Raw genomic sequence first — 20,973 nt, forward strand, 5'->3', positions numbered from 1 at the left:
TAAATCTAACATAATTTTATCCCACAAAATGTAAATCTAATTTACATCTTCAAAGACATGATATAAAAAGCGATGTAAAACATTTTTACATTCCAAATAACTTATGTTACTTTTTTTTTTTGCCACAAACATTTTCTCATGTTTATGCATCAACTTCAAATTTTGTCAAAAGAAAATTCCACAATTGTCAATAGCATAAGTGAATACTGAATATTCCATTAGCCGTAAAAAGAGTTTTGTGGATAATCCACTATTAAAAAAATGTCTAAGCCATTCGGGCCTTCGGTAAAAATCAAATCCAAGACAAAACAGACGATGAGCTTCACTACATCTCTCATCTCCTCTCTGGCTTCTCCTCCGTCTCTCGTCCCTCCCCACGATCTTCCTCCTTTCTTCTCCCTCAGAAACACAGTCCTGAAGCCAACAATCGCCACTCGTACACGTCGACAACTGTTCCCATCCTCTTGTCTGGCTGCAAAAGCAGCCACGTCGCCGTCGGAGACAGCCAACGACGTTGTCCTCGAAACAGCTCCGACACCAGCGCATGAGGTCGTCTCCAGCTTCTACGCCGCCATCAACGTCCATGACTTATCCTCCGTCACAGACCTCATAGCTCAGGACTGCCTCTACGAGGATCTCGTCTTCTCTTCCCCTTTCGTTGGCCGAACGGTAAAACCGATGAACTTTTCACCCTTCTCAGAGCTTTCTTTACCTAACACCATTGACACAGGCGATTCTGGACTTCTTCGGGAAGTTCATCGAAGCAACGAGTACGGATCTTCAGTTCGTGATAGATGACATTTCCAAAGAGGACTCTTCAGCTGTTGGCGTTTCATGGCATTTAGGTTAGTTTCCAAAGATAGGTTCTTTATGACATAAACGCGAGCCTACCTTGTTGTAATGATAAGTTCTAAACAGAATGGAAAGGCAAGAACTTCCCGTTTAGTAAAGGTTGCAGCTTTTACAAGCTTGAAGTTATTGATGGCAAGAGACAGATTGTGTAAGCACTCTCTCTTCTCTACACAACATTACATTGCTTCGACTACAGACCGACATTAATGCCAATTTGTCTTGACGGGCGTTTTGTATGCAGATATGGAAGGGACTGTGTTGAGCCTGCTATCAAACCTGGAGACACAGTTCTGGTAACATCAACTACTATTCATTTTTTTTAGTGTGTGGATGCATTTGACATTGCCAGGTTATGCATATTGAACTATCTTTTGCATTTGCGTTTAGGTTGCTATTAAGGGAGTTACCTGGCTGCTGCAGAAGTTTCCTCAACTGGCTGACCAGTTTTGAAGTAATTACAAAGCTACTGCTTGATGAAGTGAATCACCTTATAAGTTATCATTGTGGTATATAGGAACAAATACTTAGCCAGTGTTTGATCGGAAAACGGTAATAAAAGGATGTGGGTTTAACAAAGACGTTTTATTATGGTCGGAGGAGACGTTCAATCGGTTACAAGAGATGTAAAGAGAATGCGACAGAAGAGAAGCCGGCAACTCGAAGAGCTACCGGAAAAGTACAAATAACGGCAAGATGAAGCAAAGGTGAAAACCCTAACCTAGCCGCCAAGTGTTAGTCAGATGATTTCGGATCCCCTTCTCGTTTCTGTTCCTTCCCCTTATATAGTCCTCTGATGTGTCGTTCTTGACCTAGCTTAAGTCGTCTTCGTGGGCCTTCCTTATTGGGCCGAGAGGCCCGCATCCATCCGAGCGGTCGCTGAGCCGGATGCCTCTTGGTCGGCGTCGCTCGACTCGAGATACTGTAGAGACAAGCCGAGTAACCAACCGAATTAAGCCGATTATTCGAGCCATCGCTTTCCTTGGTCTGGGCCAGGCCTTCTATTCTTTGGGCCTTGCGGGATGATTAAATCCATCCTCTACAGTAAGTCCCCCCAGTCCATCGGTGAGCGGAGAGTCGACAAGCTCATGATGGATTCTGGAACTCGAAGGTTCGAAAGAATAGTAGTCCTGTCGGGAGTTTGAAACGATGGGTTGACGAGTCGCGGGAAGGCTGCGGTAGTGCCTTCTCTCGGGGTCGTTGAGTCTCAGGCTCTCAGATTTTGATCGGCAAATCCCGGCTAATTCACCGGTTTAATCGATCTTAGGATAACCGTTTGGTTAATTAAGATAAGAAGCCGGAAAGTCGCGGGAGTCGATGGGGTTTTTTGGGGGAAATTCGAGGCCCGTTTAGGCCCATTTAGGTTTAATAATGACACCTCGAACCTTTCCTCTTTTTCCCTTCACGAGTGTCTCGGGGAGTTGAAACGCCGCGAGGGTCCGCTGGATATTTAGGGGGAATTTCGAGGCCCATTTAGGCCCGAATAGACCTAATGATGATGCCTCGAACTCCTCCCTCTCTTCTCCTTATAAATACGTGGATCCCCTTTCATTTCTTCAAGTTTCCTCCGCGATCAAAGGTACTTTCTCTCTCCTTCCTTTATCTCTCTAAGTGTTGTAACCTTCATTCGACGCGATCTCCACTATGTCATCGGTTCCGAGATTATCGAGGCAACAAAAAGGGAAATCGGTCGCGGCGACATCGACGCCGGCAAGGAATCCCGACGGAGGTCGTCTCGGGGATCTGGAATCTGCCCACCATGCGGCGATGATGGACACCGCCAATTTATCTCGTTCCCAAAGGCTTCTGGTCGCAGATGCTACGAGGCTTGCGAGGGAAGGGAATGAGAACGTCGCTGTTAGCGACGCGACGGATTGCGCGAGAGACGGGCAGAGCGGGGCGACGCCTGTCGACTCGGTTACTTTGAGAGCTCGCCCTATGGAGGGCGATCCTCCTGAGAATGACGATCCCGAAGCTGAGTTAGTCCCAACGACCTTCTATCCTGACGGGATTTTCGAGGAGCTTCCGAGGCTTCTACCCAACTTGCTTCGCCCTGCCTTCGTGGCTGGTCAAGACTGGGAGGGTGTAGAAGAGACTAAATCTACCCCGAGGAGCGTGAAGAAGGTTCTTCGATCCAAGGGCGCTACGGGCGTAACTTTCCTTATCCCCACGAAAGAGCAGAGACCTTGGTCTCCTCCGATCGGATATCAGACGGTATACGAGTCTTACTTCCAGGAGGACACTCGCTGTTGGTTCCCGATCCCGCGACTGATCACTGCGTACGCTAGGCGGCGAGACATCGCGATTAGCCAACTGTTGAACGGCTCGTTGCGACTGGCCGTCACCTTATCGATTTTAGCGGAGCAGATCGATATGCCGATGAGCGTCAGATCTTTCGAGGAGATGACCTCGATAACCGATATGAAGGACGGAACCTACTCGGTGAAAATGCGACCAAACTGTAATGTATGCGCCGGTCATCCGAACAAGACGCAGAATTGGCAGCGCTCTTACTTCTTTCTTAAATCCGACGTCTCGGCTTTCGAGGAGCCTCCTCAGGAGGACTATCGGGTTCTTTGGAATCGATCCTGTGGTAGAGTACCTTGTCGCGAACTACGTCTGACTTTGTTGTTCCTAATGAGATTCTCCTTTTCTTTTGTTCGCAGTTGGCCATCCTACGTCCCCCGTCTATCCCGAAGATTTCTTGAAGAGCGTTCAAGCCGTCGCTTTGCTTAGAATCTACCGTTGGTCTGAGATCACCGTCGAGAAGACCTACGAGCTTAAAGATCGGATTGCTCGAAGTGCGTTCTCTCGCCGTTTCTTGTATATATTTTTTTTTTGGCCGTATGGCTTGCTTGTCGCGTGCTAACCTCTCTGCCTTGTGTTTTCAGGAGGGTGGAGGTCAGATCTTCCAACAGTTCTTCCTATTCGCGCGAAGAGGCTGGAAATTTTTCCGAGAGATATCCAGAAACAAGTCAACGAGGCAAAGAGAATGGGAACTCTTCCAGACTTGAGCGCGATGCTTGCCGTTCAACTAGGACTGACTAGCGGGGGCGGGCCCTCGACGGCTGTCCCTCGCGCTAGCGAGGTTCCTCCTTCCGGTGCTGCGACTGCGAAGAAAAGTAGGAAGAGGAAGAGGGGTGTCTCGGAAGCCGAGGAGAACGCCGAGGAGGCGAGCGGCGTCCCCCCTTCCGGTGATCTTCAGAAGAAGAAGAAGAAGAGGAAGAAGACCAAGAGGTCTGTTGAGGCTCAATCGGAGGGCCCCGAGGAGCCGACTGGTACTGAGGAGGAAGACGAAGAAACTCGGCCTGAAGAGGAGGTTTCTGAGGCCGAAGTCTCGAGAGAGCGAGATGATGCGAGGGAAGCAGATGGATCTGAGGCTTCCCTTAACGCCGCCATCCCGGACGGTTCCGACGAAGATAGTGGTGAGTCGCCGCTTTTGGTGAGAAGGCACAACGACGAGATCGACGATGACGTGCGATCTCCTGTTCTGACGCTTCCTAGCGAGGAGACTCCGGCTATCACTGGGGCGGGGGCCGTTCAGACCGGCACGTCTCCTCGCGGCTCTGCTATCTTGAGGAGGGCTCCCGGGATTAACTTTCCGGATAAGGTCTCTTTCCACTACGAGGGGCCGGCCCCTCTGGCGTACGTTCCCGAGAAGTGCGGGGAGCTTCTTCGTCAGCTTAGAGGGAGGGCAAAATCCCTTCCTGCCGTGAGGGACCTCATCTTCGGGGATGAATACGAGGAGGCTGCGAGGGCAAAGCTGCTGGTAAACACTTCGACCTCTTCCCCTTCTTGTTGCATTACTTGTTGTCTCTTTCTCTTTCTCTTATGATTTTTATCTTCTTGTTCGTCTAGGGAGACGGCGCGATGAACGTCGTGATTGATAAGTACGACACTGCCCTGAAAGGAGTCTCGACTGAACTTGAGCTGGCCAAGAAGGAACACGCGGAGAAGGAGGAAGCTTCTGCTCGTCAGCTGAGTACATCAAAGGCTAACGTCGAGAGGCTCAACGGGATGGTCACTCGTGCGATGGCTCGAAGGGACGAACTCAAGGCCGACTTGGTGGCATCTCGCGGGATTATCCATGAACTCGAGCAGAAGAACGCTGAGCTCGAGGGCGAGAAAGCTTCGCTCGCTGCATCTCATGAAAGAGAGATGAAGCGCCTTAGAGATTCCAGGATCTTGGAAGTGACAAAGGAACGAGGAAGGGTTGAGGCCGAGATGTCTGCAAAGGCTAACCGTCGCTTCGCCAGGATTCGCTCCCGAGAGGAACGTCGAAGCCTTTACGACAAGGCTCGGTTGCTTCATAGCCAAGCTTTTGGGACCAGAAAATGCCTCGAAGCCTTGAAGAGGGCTGGGAGCGACATCCTGCAAGCCACGATCGATCTTTTCGCGGAGCAAGAGAAAAAATACGAGCAGGAGGCCGAGGAGCTCGAGGTTGGTGAGATACCCGAGGTGGATCTCACGCTTTCTCCTCTTATATTGGATTCCCAGTTTGTGGATGCTCGTATTTTGGCGAGTCTTGATCCCTACGGGTCCAATGTCGGTCTGATCGACCCAGAGACCGCAGCAAATCTTGTTACTCCGCCCTCTGATCCAATCGACGGGCGCCGCGACGAGCCGACGCCTTTTGTAGAGGGTTCTTCGGCTGCGTTTGAGGGGGAGACGCCTAATCGGGGGACCAATGCTGCTGAAGACGGTGGTCCTGTCCTCGTGCTCTCGGATACTTCGGCTGAAGGGTCTCGTCGAGGTAATGAGGAGGTTGCTCGCGAGTCGAGTGTCAGGGCTTCGGAGCTTTCTGCCCTCAACGATCGTGAGAGCGACCGAGAGGATTAGCGTCTCTTGTATGTTGTTTTCTTTTGAGTCTTATATGACTCATTGTTGTAGTTTTTTTTTTGAACCTTTGCCCTCGAGGCTTTTGTTTTGCTGTTTTCTCGCTATCTCGAACTCTTTTGGTGATTTGGACTGATTTACTTTAGATTTGTCTATCAAAATCGTGACTTCTCAAGATTTGAAGTGACTCTGCTTGTTCGGTGTAAATGTTGTTCGAGATGTCGAATCATTATAATTTTAAACTTGTTATGACTTTGTCTCGATTGACCTCTTTGAGTCGCGACCGTTTGCCATTTTGAGTTTAAATTGTTAATTAAGAGTTTTCGACTTTGACGGTTCCGAGTCGATCCCAATGTAATTTTCAAGCGTTTGGTTGGCCAGACCTTACTTAGTTAATTATAGGATGAATCGGAGTCATTGTCTCGGCCGTGTTGGTTTAGGTCGCAACGCGGTCGATCCCGTGAATACATGTCTGATCAGGACGTATTCAATCGTGGGATGCGAGTGCCGATACGTTTGTTCGAGGAGCCGGGGCGTGCTCGAGTAGGCATCGCTTAAGTGATCGTCTGCTTCGGAGATCGATTCCTCGGGGAGGTTTTTTATATATTTTTTTTTATTTCGGCTGGACCCTTTTTCTTTGGGCTGCCTACGTATCCCTTTGCGGGAATCAAGCCATTCGTAGTTCTTAGATTGCGAGTGAAAGTGGCCTTTGTGGCGCATTCACTCGATTTTTTTTTTTTTTTTTTTTTTTTTTTTTTTTTTTTTTTTTTTGGGTAAAAGCGGCCTTTATGGCGCTTTTACTCGATTAGTAGATTGCGAGTGAAAGTGGCCTTTGTGGCGCATTCACTCGGGTTTGTGTTTCCAGGCTAAGGGTGGAAAAGGCGGAGATGTTTGGAGTTCCAGGCTCTCGGTACTGCTTCGCCTGTCGAAGTCTCGAGGCGGTATACTCCTGGCTTGATGACTTCGACTATCTTGTATGGTCCCTCCCAGTTGGCTCCGAGCTTGCCGGCCTTCCACTCCTTAGTGTTTTCGAAGACCTTTCTTAAGACGAGGTTGCCCATTTCGAGAGGGCGCGACTTGACCTTTTTGTTGTAATAGCTCTCGATTTGATGCTGGTAATTCTGGATGCGGAGTAGCGCTTGGTCGCGCTTTTCCTCGATATCGTCGAGTGCATCTAGGAGCATGTCGCGGTTGATTTCAGCGTTCTGTGGCATTCGCGACCGGCGTAGGCTCGTCACGTTCACTTCTGCGGGAGCCATCGCCTCGATGCCGTAGGCCATTGAGAAGGGCGTAGTTTTCGTCGCTCCGCGAGGAGTGGTTCTATGGGACCACAGGACACCATCTAGTTCGTCTGCCCAGCATCCTTTCTTTAAGTCGAGTCGTTTCTTCAGACCGTCGATGATGGTCTTGTTCGTCGATTCGGCTTGACCATTACTTTGCGGGTTTCTCGGCGTCGACATGTTGAGTCGTATGCGCCATCTGTCGCAGAAGCCCTTGAAGTGATGCGAGATGAATTGCGAACCATTGTCCGTGATTATCTCGTATGGGAGCCCGTGTCGGCAGATTATGTTCTTCCAGACGAAGTGTTGTACCTCCTTGTCGGTTATGCTGGCATAGGCTTCGGCTTCAACCCATTTGGTGAAGTAGTCAGTGAGGACCAGGATGAACTTCTTTTGTCGAGATGCCGGCATTGGACCAATGATGTCCATTCCCCATCTCATAAATGGATATGGAGCAGTCAAGGTGTGGAGAAACTCCGTTGGGCTGTGTATGGTTTTGGCGTGGCGCTGGCACTTATCGCACTTGCGCGCGTATGTCTCGCAATCGGCATTCATGGTTGGCCAGTAGAATCCGAGGTTTTTAACTTTTAGTGCGAGAGCTCGCCCGCCCGAGTGGTTGCCTGCTGCTCCTTCGTGTGTCTCGGCCATGACGAGTCTCGTCTCGTCGCCGGCGATACATTTGAGTAGTACCTTTGATGCAGTCCATCGGTGTAGTTCTCCGTCTAGGACGACGTAGTGCGTGCTGCGTCTTTTCAGTCGCCGGGCATCCCATTTTTCGACGGGCAGTAAACCCTCCGCGAGGTAATCGATGAGTTCCTTGCGCCAATCTGTTGAGTGATCATCTGGCGAGGGGGATTCTACTTCGTCAATGTCCATCGCGTCGTTGATCGCTGCTATAATCGCGGCCTGTTCTGCCTTCGTATCGATGCTCGGTTTCTCGATTTTATGGATCGGGATTGTCCTTTTGACCTGGTCGTGTAACTTGCTTCCCAGAGCGGCGAGGGCGTCGGCACAAACATTTTCTCCGCGAGGAACCTTCGTGAGTTCGAAGAACTCGAAGTCTCGCGTGAGGTCTTGGACGAGTTTGAGGTAGGCGTCCATCCTGTCGTTGCGGACGTCGTAATCACCGAGGTACTGGCTTACGACGAGTTGAGAATCGCAGTAAGCGCTGATTCGCTTTGCTTTCACCGCCTTGGCGAGACGGAGCCCCGCGATGAGGGATTCGTACTCAGCTTCGTTGTTTGATGCCGCGAAGCCGAAGCTGAACGACTGCCGGATTAGTTCTCCTGTTGGTGATTGCAATTGCACTCCTGCTCCTGATCCTTTACTCGTGGATGACCCGTCGACGTGGAGGATCCAGTTTACGTTTGGTAGGATGAGGTCTTGTTCCAGCTCTGGCGTCAATTCGATCAAGAAGTCGGCAAGGACTTGTGACTTTGCTGCTGTTCGATTTTTGTAAACGATATCATGTTCGCTTAGCTCCATCGCCCATTTGGTCAACCGTCCCGATTGGTTGGTATTCTGCAGAACCGTTCTGAGTGGTTGGTTGGACAGTACTTCGATCGTGTGCGACTGGAAGTAGGGTCGCAATTTTCTTGCCGAGGTGACGACGGCCAGGGCCATTTTTTCTAGTGTTGGATATCTCGTCTCGGGCTCCGTCATTCTTTTACTTGTGTAAAAGATTGGTTTTTGTTCTCCCCTGTCTTCTCGAATTAATACGCTGCTGACGGCGGAGGATGTAACGGCGATGTAGAGAGACAGTGTGTCGCCGGCTTCTGGCTTTGATAGAACGGGTGGGGTCGTGAGATAATGCTTGAGTTGATTGAACGCCTCCTCGCATTTTTCATCCCAGAGGAACCTTTTGTTTCCCCTTAGTAGCTCGTAGAAGGGAAGACACTTGTCGGTCGATCGCGAGATGAACCTGTTGAGAGCTGCGATGCGTCCCGTTAGTCGCTGCACTTCGCGGCTGTTTTTCGGGCTTGGAAGGTCGAGAATCGCTGAGATCTGCTTGGGGTTGGCTTCTATTCCTCGCTGAGTAACGATGTAGCCGAGGAATTCTCCGGAAGTGACACCGAAGGTACATTTGGCCGGGTTGAGCTTCATCCCATAGTCGTTCAAGATCTTGAAGCAGTCGCGCAAGTTATTGAGGTGGTCGTCGGCCTTGAGTGATTTGACTAGCATATCGTCGATATACACTTCCATGGTATTGCCAAGTTGGTCAGCGAACATTCGATTAACGAGTCGCTGGTAGGTCGCACCGGCGTTCTTTAGCCCGAAGGGCATCACCTTGTAGCAATAGGTCCCTCTGTCGGTGATGAATGCCGTCTTCTCGCGATCGTCGGGATGCATCAGGATCTGGTTGTAGCCTGAGAAAGCGTCCATGAAGGTTAAGAGTTCGTTGCCAGCGGTTGACTCGACGAGACGATCGATGTGAGGGAGTGGGTAACTATCCTTTGGGCACGCCTTGTTGAGGTCCGTGAAATCGACGCATATGCGCCATTTGCCGTTCTTCTTCTTGACGACGACCGGGTTGGCTAACCACTCGGGGTATCGGACTTCTGTAATAAAACCCGCGTCGAGGAGCCTGTCGACTTCGTCGTTCACTGCTTTAGATCTTTCCGGACCGAGTTTGCGTCGCTTCTGTCGGATGGGTTTGAACGTGGGGTCGACGTGCAGTTCATGGGATGTAACTGCGGGGTCGATCCCCTTCATGTCGGAGGTCTTCCAGGCGAACGTTGAAGCGTTGTCTTTGATGAAAGAGATGATCTTTGAACATAAGTCGTCGGACAGGTATACGCCCACTCGGATGATTTTTGTTGGGTCGGATTCATCAATTGCGACTTCTCGAACTTCCTCTTTCTGGGGGTATATCTTGTGGAGTGGTTTGCTGACGGAGTTGACGAGGGAAGCCTGTTGCTGCATCTTTACAGTTGCAATCAGCAGTTCTCTCGCGGCTTGTTGATCTCCCCGTATCGTCTGTGTTTTTCCGTCTTTGCCGGGAAACTTGACGCATTGATGGTACGTCGAGGGAACGGCTTTCATGGAATGCAACCATGGTGTTCCGAGGATGGCATTGTATGGTGCTTTGGCTCGGATGACGGAGAACTTGACGGTACGGGTTATACCACCTGCGTATACTGGGAGACGAATTGTTCCGATCATTTGCTCCGAGGCTCCGTTGAAGCCGGTGAGTGTGCGAGAGGAAGGCTTCATATCTCTTAAATCGACTCCCATTTTATCGAGTGTGTCGCGGAAGATGAGATCGACTGAGCTGCCTGTATCGATAAGTACTTTCGCGACTAGGCACTCTCCGATGTCGAGATCGACGAGGAGGGGGTCGTTGTGCGGCATGTGGATACCCTTGGTATCTAGTGCCGAAAAAGTGATCTGGTGATCATTTTCGACTGGAAGTGGCCACTTCTTGGAAGTGGTGGCTTGTCGCTTATAGTCTTTGACGGCTCGAACTGAATCGCCGCAAGGAGGCGATCCTCCCATTATGACGCTAATGTTTGGCGTGCGGGTAGCTCGCAATGATTCGAGTTGCTTCCTTAAATCGTCGGTTGTGTTCTCGAACTGAGGAGCTTCCGCGGGCTTTTTCTTTTTTGACTCGAGACGTCGTCGCAGATCGGACTTCTTCGAACGGTTTAGTTGGATTCGCAGGTCATCGGCCTTTGAATTGAGCTGGTCGCGAAGGTCGCCGTCTTCACCTATTCTCCTGGCGCTAAATTTTGAGATGGTTGTGCGGAGGTCGGCGCTTCCCACGTGTTCGTTTGTAGCGCTCTTTCGCTTCAATAGTGCGCGCAGGTCTTTATCTGTTGTCGGGGAAGTGAGAGATTGCTCGACTTTGCTGTTCAGTTTGTCGCGTAAATCTGATTGCATTGTCGAGGAGTCGTCGTCAGAAGAGTCACAAGGGCGAGAGAGTATGACTTCCACTCGTCGCCGGCGACGCGGATGTTCGTCTTCTGATGAGTCGTTGGCGGGGCCGACGTTGTTGACAGTAGTGCGCTCAGGGCTCGCTCTTTCCTCGCTAGGGGCCGTGTTCTGCTGAGACTTCTGTGCCTTCTTCTCCTTGTTCTTACTCCAACTTTTGGTGTTTTTCGGTGTCGTTGGAGAGGTGGGCATTTGAATTGTCCCGTTGGTAATTCCGTCGAAAAATTGCCCGATGAGGACTTTGCACTCTTTCGTATCATGGGAATCCCTTTTGTGGTAGAGGCACCATTTCTTTGGCTCCTCAGAGTTTGAACTCGCTGGTTCGGACGACTTTGTTTGCTTCGAGGCGGAGTCTCGATCCCAGTGGTTCCAGGCTTTCTCTCGAGTGACGGCTGCTGTCTTTGGCGATTCCTCGTCGTCGACCGAGCTAACGTAGCCTCGCTTCTGAGTGGTGTTTCCACCGGAGGAGTGCTGGCGGGGCTCAGGGCGGGTGTCGTTTGTTCGGGCGGGTCGCTGTTTCGCTGCTGCTTCTTTTGCAAACTTTGCTCTTGTGTCTTCTTCCATGCGGATGAAGTTGTTTGAGCGAGCGATGGCGTCAGACACAGATTTCGTCGGGTATCGGTAGAGATCCTGACGGAATGTGGAGTCAACGTGCAAGGTATTCATCAGAGACTCGACAGCGATAGGATCAGGAATATCAACTTTCGAGACGATAGCCTTGAACTTTTCCATGAAGTCGCGGAGGCTTTGGCCGCTGGTATGAGTGAGGTTCCACAGGTCGGACACGGTCGTTTCTTGGTTGGTGAACATGATATAATTCTTCAGGAAGGCCGTCGAGAGGTCGTGGAAACAATCGACGGAGTTTTCTCTGAGGCCTGTGAACCAAGTAAGGGCCGGTCCCTCTAGGGTTTCGACAAAGAGTTGGCAAAAGCCGGCGTCTTTGTCTTCGTCGGTCAGATTTGCGCGTCGCATCGCTATGTTGAAGGACGTAACATGAGTAGAAGGGTCGGAGAGACCCTTGAAGGTTGGAAGACGAAGTTTCTCCATCTTCTGGAGCCGTACGCCGGTGACCCTTTGCGTGAAGGGTGTGCGAAGAGATTCCGCGAGTACGTGCTCGATTTGGGGCGCCGAGGTCGTCACCTGGTGGATCTTTGAGTTGATGTCGAGGACCGACTGTTTCAACGCGGCTAGCTCGCTTGCGGTGTCTGCGTTGATGTCGTTACCGGCGCTCTGGTTGCTGTTACCGATGCTCTGGTAATTGTTATCCCGCGCAGGTGCTATGTTGGTGGTTCGTTCAGTGGCGAACAGGTGTCGACGGTACTGCGCCGTTGAAGCTTCGGCGTTTGCAGCGATAGGGGCGAGTATTTTTGCTATCGCTGTGATTTGGTCGACCGCCGCCTTCTGCGCCGCTTCTTGCAGGGCGAGGCGTGCCAGGATGGTTTCCATGGACGCAGGAGGGGGTAGCGGAGTTACTGGTGTAGGCGTAGGTGTTACCTCGGGAGCCGGCATCACCTCGAGGGCTTCGCGCTCCTCGCCAGACGAAGAACTGTCGTTGCTGACAACCATAGTACTAACGTTACTTTGCTAAAAAGGCCCCACGGTGGGCGCCAACTGTTTGATCGGAAAACGGTAATAAAAGGATGTGGGTTTAACAAAGACGTTTTATTATGGTCGGAGGAGACGTTCAATCGGTTACAAGAGATGTAAAGAGAATGCGACAGAAGAGAAGCCGGCAACTCGAAGAGCTACCGGAAAAGTACAAATAACGGCAAGATGAAGCAAAGGTGAAAACCCTAACCTAGCCGCCAAGTGTTAGTCAGATGATTTCGGATCCCCTTCTCGTTTCTGTTCCTTCCCCTTATATAGTCCTCTGATGTGTCGTTCTTGACCTAGCTTAAGTCGTCTTCGTGGGCCTTCCTTATTGGGCCGAGAGGCCCGCATCCATCCGAGCGGTCGCTGAGCCGGATGCCTCTTGGTCGGCGTCGCTCGACTCGAGATACTGTAGAGACAAGCCGAGTAACCAACCGAATTAAACCGATTATTCGAGCCATCGCTTTCCTTGGTCTGGGCCAGGCCTTCTATTCTTTGGGCCTTGCGGGATGATTAAATCCATCCTCTACAGCCAGCAAGCCCCACCGTTGTCCAAATTGTGTTAATGGCAGGAAAATTAGTCGCCATGTGTATAACATATTGTTTTCGGACTGATGATATATAGAATACGTGTTCTTAACTATAAAAAAAGATCCATGAGGGTCACCTTCATCCAACTTCTTGAAGAACTTCATCTGAAGTTTGTTTCTGATAGATGGCATAACCAGCAGCGTCTTTCATCAGCTGATTCAGTCCATCAGAGCCTGTGTCAATCCAAGCCTCCCAGGAGCATTTTTCGTGATAGTCCTAACTTCAGCAAGCTTGCTCCAAAAACCAGCAGCTGCCTATTTGCTATCAACATATAGTATCCTGGATTCTCTGGCTTCTGTTTCCAGGAGATTTTCTGCCGCCCATTCACCAATCTCTGTGTTCCCGTTGACGTGGCAAGAGTTCAGTAGAATGGCACTGGATGGCATTCTGTGAATTATATCTCTGGCTTCCCCCCAAGAGGCCTTGCTCTGCCATAACCAATAATCACAGGCGCAGCCATGAGGCAAAGCTCACGGGGGAAATCTATGGGCTTTTTATCTAAAGGCCCATAATAGCTTACAGTGTTCTAAAGCCCATTTAAGCTAGCTTTTTGAAATATCTGAGGAAGAGAGAGGCGTGTTGGCAAAACAGAGGCCCATGTAGAAAAAGTGTGGCTACCATCACCCTTCTTCTTCCATCGTTATCCACTTGTTCTGTCCGTTGTGTGGACAAATGCAATTCCTCTATCCTCTTTACGCTCTCTCTCTCACTCACATCCATGGCGACCACCGCATCTCCCTCTCTCCCACGTAACTACTCCTTCCCTCCTCCTCATCCCTCTTTCACCCGCGCCACGTCATTACCCAAAACGTTGTCCCTTCCTAACCGCCGGTTCGCTCTCACTTACCGGTTAAACCAAAACTCGAAACAGAGAACCGGAGGAATCGTCAGATGCGAGGCGACGGAAGTTTCTCCTTCTTCGTCCGTTGCTTCTCCCGGAAGGAACTGGGTGCCGGTGGTGCCGCTATCTGCGCTTCCGAAAGGTGAACGGAGAGTGATTATCCAAGACGACGAGACGATATTGCTGCTTTGGTATAAGAACGATGTCTTTGCGATTGAGAATCGTTCTCCGGCTGAAGGAGCGTACAGCGAGGGGCTTCTCAACGCTAAGCTCACTCAGGTGAAGGTTTCTCCGTCTTTTATACTTAATTCGTTGTAGTGTTTACTGCGTAAAGATGAGAACTTTGTTGAGTAGATAAGGTGTTTGTGAAAATGCTTGACAGAGTATGAGTGACTGATTAGTGATTTAACGAGTTTATGAGATAGACATCTTTACCTCCTTAATCAACACATGGTTTGAATTACTTACTTTCAGTGACATAAGCTCTGGTTCATGTCTGCATTAGCTTCAGTTTTGTTTGACTCTACAGTTATATAAATTCGGTTTTTTACAATGAGGAAGTTAAGATTATGAACACTGTGTATTACCTGGCTGTGAAATGTAGCTACCTTATATGGAATGATAAATGCTTTATGAGATTGTTTGGACATGTTAGCTTCTTTGCTTAGTTTGATAGTACTTGATTTGTCTCTGTGTCAGTTACCCAGCTGCGATTTTACAGCAATGTTGTGTGCAAAGATTTAATTTATAGACAAATTGGTTGTATATCATATGTTTGCCGTATTTTTTGTTTGGATTGTTAACTACTACGACTATGATGCATCAAGATCTTAGGTTAATACTGTTTTTTACTCACGGTTCTTTTGTTTTTTATTACAACAGGATGGTTGCATTGTGTGCCCGGCAACGGACAGTACATTTGATCTAAGAACTGGAGAGATCAAGGAATGGTACCCAAAGAACCCGGTTCTTAGAGTCTTGACACCTGCACTGAGAAAGCTGTTTGTGTACCCTGTTAAATTTGATGAAGAAAACATCTACATTAGCATTAGAGGCAACGGGAAGAACGAGGCAGCTGCTGAAATCGTCTTCAGTGGAAAAGCTCAGCCTGGTCTCACAGCAACAAATGTCAACGTAGACGAGGTAAAACAAATAAGATAAGCCTCAGAAATGTAAATCTGTTTCATCAAGAATACCAGAAGAGTGATGATAAACTTGTGAAAACAGGTGAGAATGATAGTGGACGAGGGTTCTCAAGGATTTGGTTTCTCAAGGAAGAACGAAGTGATAAACGGGAAAGCAGCTGTGATAGGGTTCTTACTGCTGCTAGATTTTGAGCTGCTGACAGGTAAAGGTCTATTGAAGGGGACAGGGTTCTTGGACTTCCTTTACTCTGCTTCAGATGCTTTCAAGTAGAGATCAATATTATCTCTTCGGTCTGGTTTTGCTTTACCTCCCTTGTGCAATTTGTGGAAGCATTACTCAACAAATGGAGAAACAAAGAAACATACTTTTGTAACAAAACTCACACCATGTCTTAGTATATGAATTACATTTTATAGAGATGTCTTGCATTTGCTTTGTTTGTGTGTTTACCCCTTAATATAAGACTAGATTTTGACCCGCACGCTCGTGCGGGTGTATTTTTTTAAAAAATATAATGTTATTTTCTTTTTATGTCACTATTTAGAGTTAGACAAAAAACTCGAATTCGAAGAATCAAACCGATCACAATCCGAATAAGTAGTACTAAATCTGAACCCGAATTGATTAAATATCCGAATTATTCAAAATTTTGGTATTTGAAGAACTGGAACCTAATCCGATCCGAACCGAAATATTTTGGGTATCCAAAATAGATTTATATAATTATATATATTAATTATTTTTAGATTTAATATATATAAAAACATCCAGAATATATATGATACTTTTAAGTTCACATAAATGCTTGAAAATATATACAAATAGTTATATGTAAATGTCTTAAATAGTTAGAAAAATGCTAAAAACTCAAAAAATACTTAAATAATTATTAATTATCTATCCAAATATTTAAACCAAACTTATTTAAATTGGTTATCCAAATCCGAACCAAATCCTCAAAGATCTGAACTGAATACGAAATCCCAAAAAGACCCGAGAACGAACCCGAACGCCCACCCCTAATCACTATTATATATCCTATATGTGTCATCATAGGTTACAAAATATGTGTTATCATATAATTAATTGTATTTTATAGGTACCATCAAATAAGTTTTCTTATAATTAATAATATTTTATACGTACAATCATATAAATAATCACATATATTATATTTTAAAACTTAATGTGAAATATAAAAACCATAATTTAAGTTGGTGTTTGAAGTTGAACTTTGTATTGTATTTTTATTATATATATTGAAAACATTTTTATAATAGTTATTAGAAAATATGTTAGTAAAAATCAAATTTTGAATATATATATATATTTTTTGTTTTGAATGAATTTTTTATATAAATTAATTTTAAATTATTATTTTGATTTGAATATATATATCAAGTAACATAGACCCATTACTTTTTAATATAATGAACTTCCAATTTTTTTAGTAGCATAAGCCCATTTTTTTTTTCTAACTTAGTGCTATCCATGTTTCTAAATAGTACTATTTTTTTTAGCTACTATTCATATTGCCAAACAATCCCAATGTGTACTTCAACTTCAACTTTAATGTTAGCAGGCGCGCGGATGTATATTTTGAAAAATATGTTTATATTTGTTTTTCATGTAATTATTAGGGTTTTACAAAATGAATCCAAGGAACAGAATCGATACCGATCTGAAAATATAGTACCAAACCCGAACATAAATTGATTAAATATTCAAATTATTCGAAATTTTGTTATTTAGAAAACCAAATCTGATCCGAACCGAAGTATTCGGGTACCCGAATTTATCTAAAAATAGATTTATATACTTATATATATATTAATTATTTTTAGATTTAACGTATATAAAACATTAAGAATGATACTTTTAAATTGGTTTAAATACTTGAATATATATATATATATATATATATAGTCAAAAGTAAATATCTGCAATAGTTAAAGTATACTCAAATCACCAAAAATACTTAAAATAATTATTGATTTCGTATCCAAAATTTTAAATCAAGCCAATTGATATGTTAAGCTTAGGTATTCTGACATATGTTATTCAAATTTATAGGTAATATATTATTTTATTTATAGATTTTGAGAAATTTAAAATAGATAATGATTTAAAACTTTAAAAATAATTTAAATGGGTTATCCAAACGCGAATCAAACCCGCAAAGATCCGTATCAAACTCAAACCAAAATTTAGAAACATTCTAACAGAGCTTAAATCTTTGACCCTGAAAACCCTAAACACAAACCGATCAGAACCAAACCCGTATTGGTGCCCGAAATCCCATCCCTATTCATTATTATATATCGTATACTGTCATCATATAATTAATCGTATTTAATACGTACCATCATATAAGTAATCATATAATTAATAGTATTTTATACGTACCATCATATAAATAATTACATATATATATCTTATTAAAACTTAATATGAAATATAAAAACCATAATTTGAGTTGGTATTTCAAATTGGGCTTTGTATTGTATTTTTATTATATATATTGACATCATTTTTTTATAATGGTTATTGAAAAATAGTTTAGTAAAAATCCATTTTTGAATATATGTATTATTTTTTAATCAATTTTTGATATAAATCAAATTTAAATTATTATTTTGATTTGAAATATGTGTATAAATTTTAAATTTTGTTTTATGGTTAGTTTAGAAAAGAAAAAGTTTTAGGCAATTAGATTGACCCATTTTCGTATATTTTAAATCTGGGCCAGATAGATAGTTTCTTATAATATGATGGACTTTTAATTTTTCTTAATAACATAAGCCCATTATTTTTTTTCTTAATACTACTATCCTTGTTTCCAAACAAAATTAATTTTTTAAAAGACTACAATTCATGTTTCCAAACACTTCAAATTTTTTTAATAGTCCTATTCAAGTCTCCAAACACTCCAATTTTGTACTTGAGTTTTAATAAGATAGATATTCTTTGTTCTATCCCGTTATCACTCACCGTTTCTAAAATTTTATACCATTATATAAGTGTTAGTCCTAGACATAGCCGATGAAACAATAACATTAGAGCATCCCCATCTCCCTCTATATTTTACTCCAAAATGGAATAATGGAACAAAAAATAAAAACATTACTCTATTTATAGAGTTATTTTTATTTTTTTCATTACTTCATGTCTCATTCCATTTTAAAGTAAAATTTGGAATGGAGACTAAATTTTAAGAGGTTAATATTCATAAAGTTTATGGCCTCCAAATTATATAAAAATTATAAAGTTACACTAAAATGTTTAGTCTTTTAAATTTCAGCTTCTATGTATTATCAATAAATAATTAAATATATATATATATTTTTTTTTGTAACTTATAATTAAATATATTAACATTCTTCATATTTCTGTTTTTTCTTAAAATTTTATGTTGTTAGCCACATCTTCTTTTTTTGGGCAAATGTTGGCTATTATCTTTTTAATACACGTCTTTGCAAGCCTAAAATAATTTTAAAACATCTCAAAATGATCGACATGTTAACCATAATTTAGGAATATTATTTTTGTGAATGTGATAAACTATGTGGCGTGACGCGAACCTCGAATACACAAAAGAAGACATGGTTTTGTAGATAGGTAAGGAGGAGAGTTTATTGCATTCAAATTGGGTTGCTCCTAGGTGAGTGAGATTCTTCTTCTGTGTGTGACGAATCTTCGCAGTTCGTGTTAGATTTGTGTACCAGTAAATATAACTGCGACCACAAACGTCATATCTTTCTTTTTTTGGTTCGTTTTCTGTGCATAGAAAGATACAGACACTAAACAACTTTCTGTCTTTTAGTCAAACTCAGACAACAAGACTATATGATGACGTCATCCGTGATGAATTTTATCACAAACCCCAGAAAAAGAAAGAAAGAGAGGCGGGTTGCATGTGGTTCACCACGTGATGTCGTGATATAGGTCATCAATCGTAATATCTCTCGTTAAATGCATGTTTTTTTTTTTTTTGTTAAATCGTTAAATGCATGTTACACCTAATTTTTACTTTCGACGGATATATTTGTATTTTTCTTTTGTAAACTGGATATATTTGTATTTTTGATATATGCATGTTAAATGTTGAAGTTAAAGCCATGATTCTTATTTGGGGAAACTGTATATAAGCTTTATGATGCAAATATATAGTTTATTCACATCGTACGAAGCTATAAATAAATTTATGATGAATTTTTGCGCCTATTTTTTTTTAATAAATTTTTTTTTAAAATTAACCCAAAAATTCATCATAAATTTATTTATAACTTCGTAGACAGATGTGAATAAACTATACCAAAAAAAATGAATCACATTAACTAGAGTGCTTCTTTAGGTATGGTCTTCTATTCAATAAAATGAATGATTTGATTATCCGAATCTTTTAAAAAGCTAGTTTGATAACTAATTATATCGACATCACATTTTTTTCATCCTACATTAACCAAACTTATTTTCTGAACAAAACCTACATAAACCAAATTTGTCCCGCTTATATATGTAGTTTGTTACGTACCGCTAAGTTTGTTGTCACAATTCAATCAATCACGCATTATGTTGAGTGATCCATCTTTTATCCACCACTTGTTTCATGTTTCATATGTTGAAATTTCATTTGTTTATCCAAATGTATTTATAGCTGGTGTAAACGTTAATATGTTGAAACACAAATAAGACCAAAAAAAAAAAAAAAAAAGATCATCCTAGAAAAAGAAAACATCAAATGTGTCAGCCGCATGACAATATTACATATTCCCCCTGGTCATATCTTTGACTTTTATTTTTTTTTGCTCTAACCTAAAAGTATTATATAAGTATTGCACAATTCATACAATCGGAATTGACTTTATTCTCCTCCAATCGTATTTTTATTCAACAGTTCCTCTCAAGATCATCAACTCAAAAAATGGATCCTAGAGACGGCGGAGAAACCCATCAGGCCAAGTACAAAGGCATCCGTCGCCGGAAATGGGGAAAATGGGTATCGGAGATTAGGGTTCCAGGAACTCGTGAACGACTCTGGTTAGGCTCTTTCTCCACCGCCGAAGGAGCTGCGGTAGCCCACGACGTCGCTTTTTACTGCTTGCACCGACCATCTTCTCTCGACAACGAAGCTTTTAACTTCCCTCACTTGCTGCAACCTTCCCTTGCCTCCAACACATCTCCTAAGTCCATACAAAAAGCTGCTTCGGACGCAGGCATGGGCGTAGACGCAGGATTCGCCCTAAACAACGACAGCGCGAGTGGTGGCGTGGAGGAAGGCAGCGAACGGGAAACGTTGAACATCTCCGTGTACGATTATCTAGACGACGGTCGCATTTGATATATTGGTTTATATCTACGAGCACCTTATATTAGTAATTAATATAGGATGTGAATAGAATTCGTTATTTTTTTCCAACTTTTGAATTGTATTGCCACATGAGCTTTCATTTCCCGGCTTATTTTCTTGTGATCTTTTTTTTTTTTGAAAAAGGGCATTATTTTCTTGTGATCTTTCACCAAGGAAACAATAATATTCTGATCAGTTGCAAAAAATAAAAATAAAAAAAATATTCTGATCCATTATAAACTTGTTGTTTGCTTATATCCGAATTTGATGTGCTGGATAGAAGTTTAAGATATTAAAGCCTAATAGTGCCAGTTTAAAAAGAAAAAGGAGATTCATCATATTAGAACTGAGTTTGTGGGAAAATTTAAGAATATGAGAATTCACTTAGAAAAGAAGAAAAGGCATCAGGATTGAAATGTCTGGTGGATCACCTACATTCGTTTGAAATAAGAGTATAGCCGTATAGGGAATCATGAATATGTTATACAGCATGATAATGATTCAATATTTGTATACTATTATTTTACCATCATTTAAGCAGTATTTATTGTTTATGAATT

General features: G+C 43.9%; 4 protein-coding genes across 5 annotated transcripts; all 4 read left to right on the forward strand.

Annotated features, from left to right (window-relative positions):
- The first annotated feature begins 269 nt into the window (after positions 1 to 269).
- On the forward strand, positions 270 to 13,583 carry LOC106406750. Of its 2 annotated transcripts, XR_007325296.1 has the most exons (6): positions 270 to 669; positions 731 to 845; positions 919 to 1,000; positions 1,094 to 1,145; positions 1,240 to 1,378; positions 13,016 to 13,583. XR_007325296.1 is itself a non-coding variant. In XM_013847474.3 (5 exons), the coding sequence occupies exons 1-5, from the start codon at positions 316 to 318 to the stop codon at positions 1,300 to 1,302; spliced, it is 666 nt and encodes a 221-aa protein (XP_013702928.1). In that variant the 5' UTR covers positions 270 to 315; the 3' UTR covers positions 1,303 to 1,428. The 2 variants fall into 2 exon arrangements, 1 of the variants encoding a protein (XP_013702928.1); XM_013847474.3 differs by lacking the exon at positions 13,016 to 13,583 and having other exon boundaries at positions 1,240 to 1,428.
- Positions 3,794 to 5,929, forward strand: LOC125589103 (meiosis-specific protein ASY2-like). Its single transcript, XM_048761354.1, has 2 exons — positions 3,794 to 4,618; positions 4,708 to 5,929. The coding sequence occupies exons 1-2, from the start codon at positions 3,842 to 3,844 to the stop codon at positions 5,686 to 5,688; spliced, it is 1,758 nt and encodes a 585-aa protein (XP_048617311.1). The 5' UTR covers positions 3,794 to 3,841; the 3' UTR covers positions 5,689 to 5,929.
- A 74-nt stretch (positions 13,584 to 13,657) lies between the features above and the next one.
- Positions 13,658 to 15,599, forward strand: LOC106381090. Its single transcript, XM_013820950.3, has 3 exons — positions 13,658 to 14,196; positions 14,800 to 15,060; positions 15,145 to 15,599. Exons 1-3 carry the CDS (start codon positions 13,795 to 13,797, stop codon positions 15,331 to 15,333), a joined length of 852 nt encoding a protein of 283 aa, XP_013676404.1. The 5' UTR covers positions 13,658 to 13,794; the 3' UTR covers positions 15,334 to 15,599.
- Positions 15,600 to 19,744: 4,145 nt separating this feature from the next.
- On the forward strand, positions 19,745 to 20,531 carry LOC106381091 (ethylene-responsive transcription factor ERF020). The gene is made up of 2 exons (XM_022695406.2): positions 19,745 to 19,842; positions 19,961 to 20,531. The coding sequence occupies exon 2, from the start codon at positions 19,988 to 19,990 to the stop codon at positions 20,402 to 20,404; it is 417 nt and encodes a 138-aa protein (XP_022551127.1). The 5' UTR covers positions 19,745 to 19,842; positions 19,961 to 19,987; the 3' UTR covers positions 20,405 to 20,531.
- The last annotated feature ends 442 nt before the right edge of the window (positions 20,532 to 20,973 follow it).

The sequence above is a fragment of the Brassica napus genome, chromosome C6, assembly GCF_020379485.1.
Source record: "Brassica napus cultivar Da-Ae chromosome C6, Da-Ae, whole genome shotgun sequence".
Lineage (NCBI taxonomy): Eukaryota > Viridiplantae > Streptophyta > Magnoliopsida > Brassicales > Brassicaceae > Brassica > Brassica napus.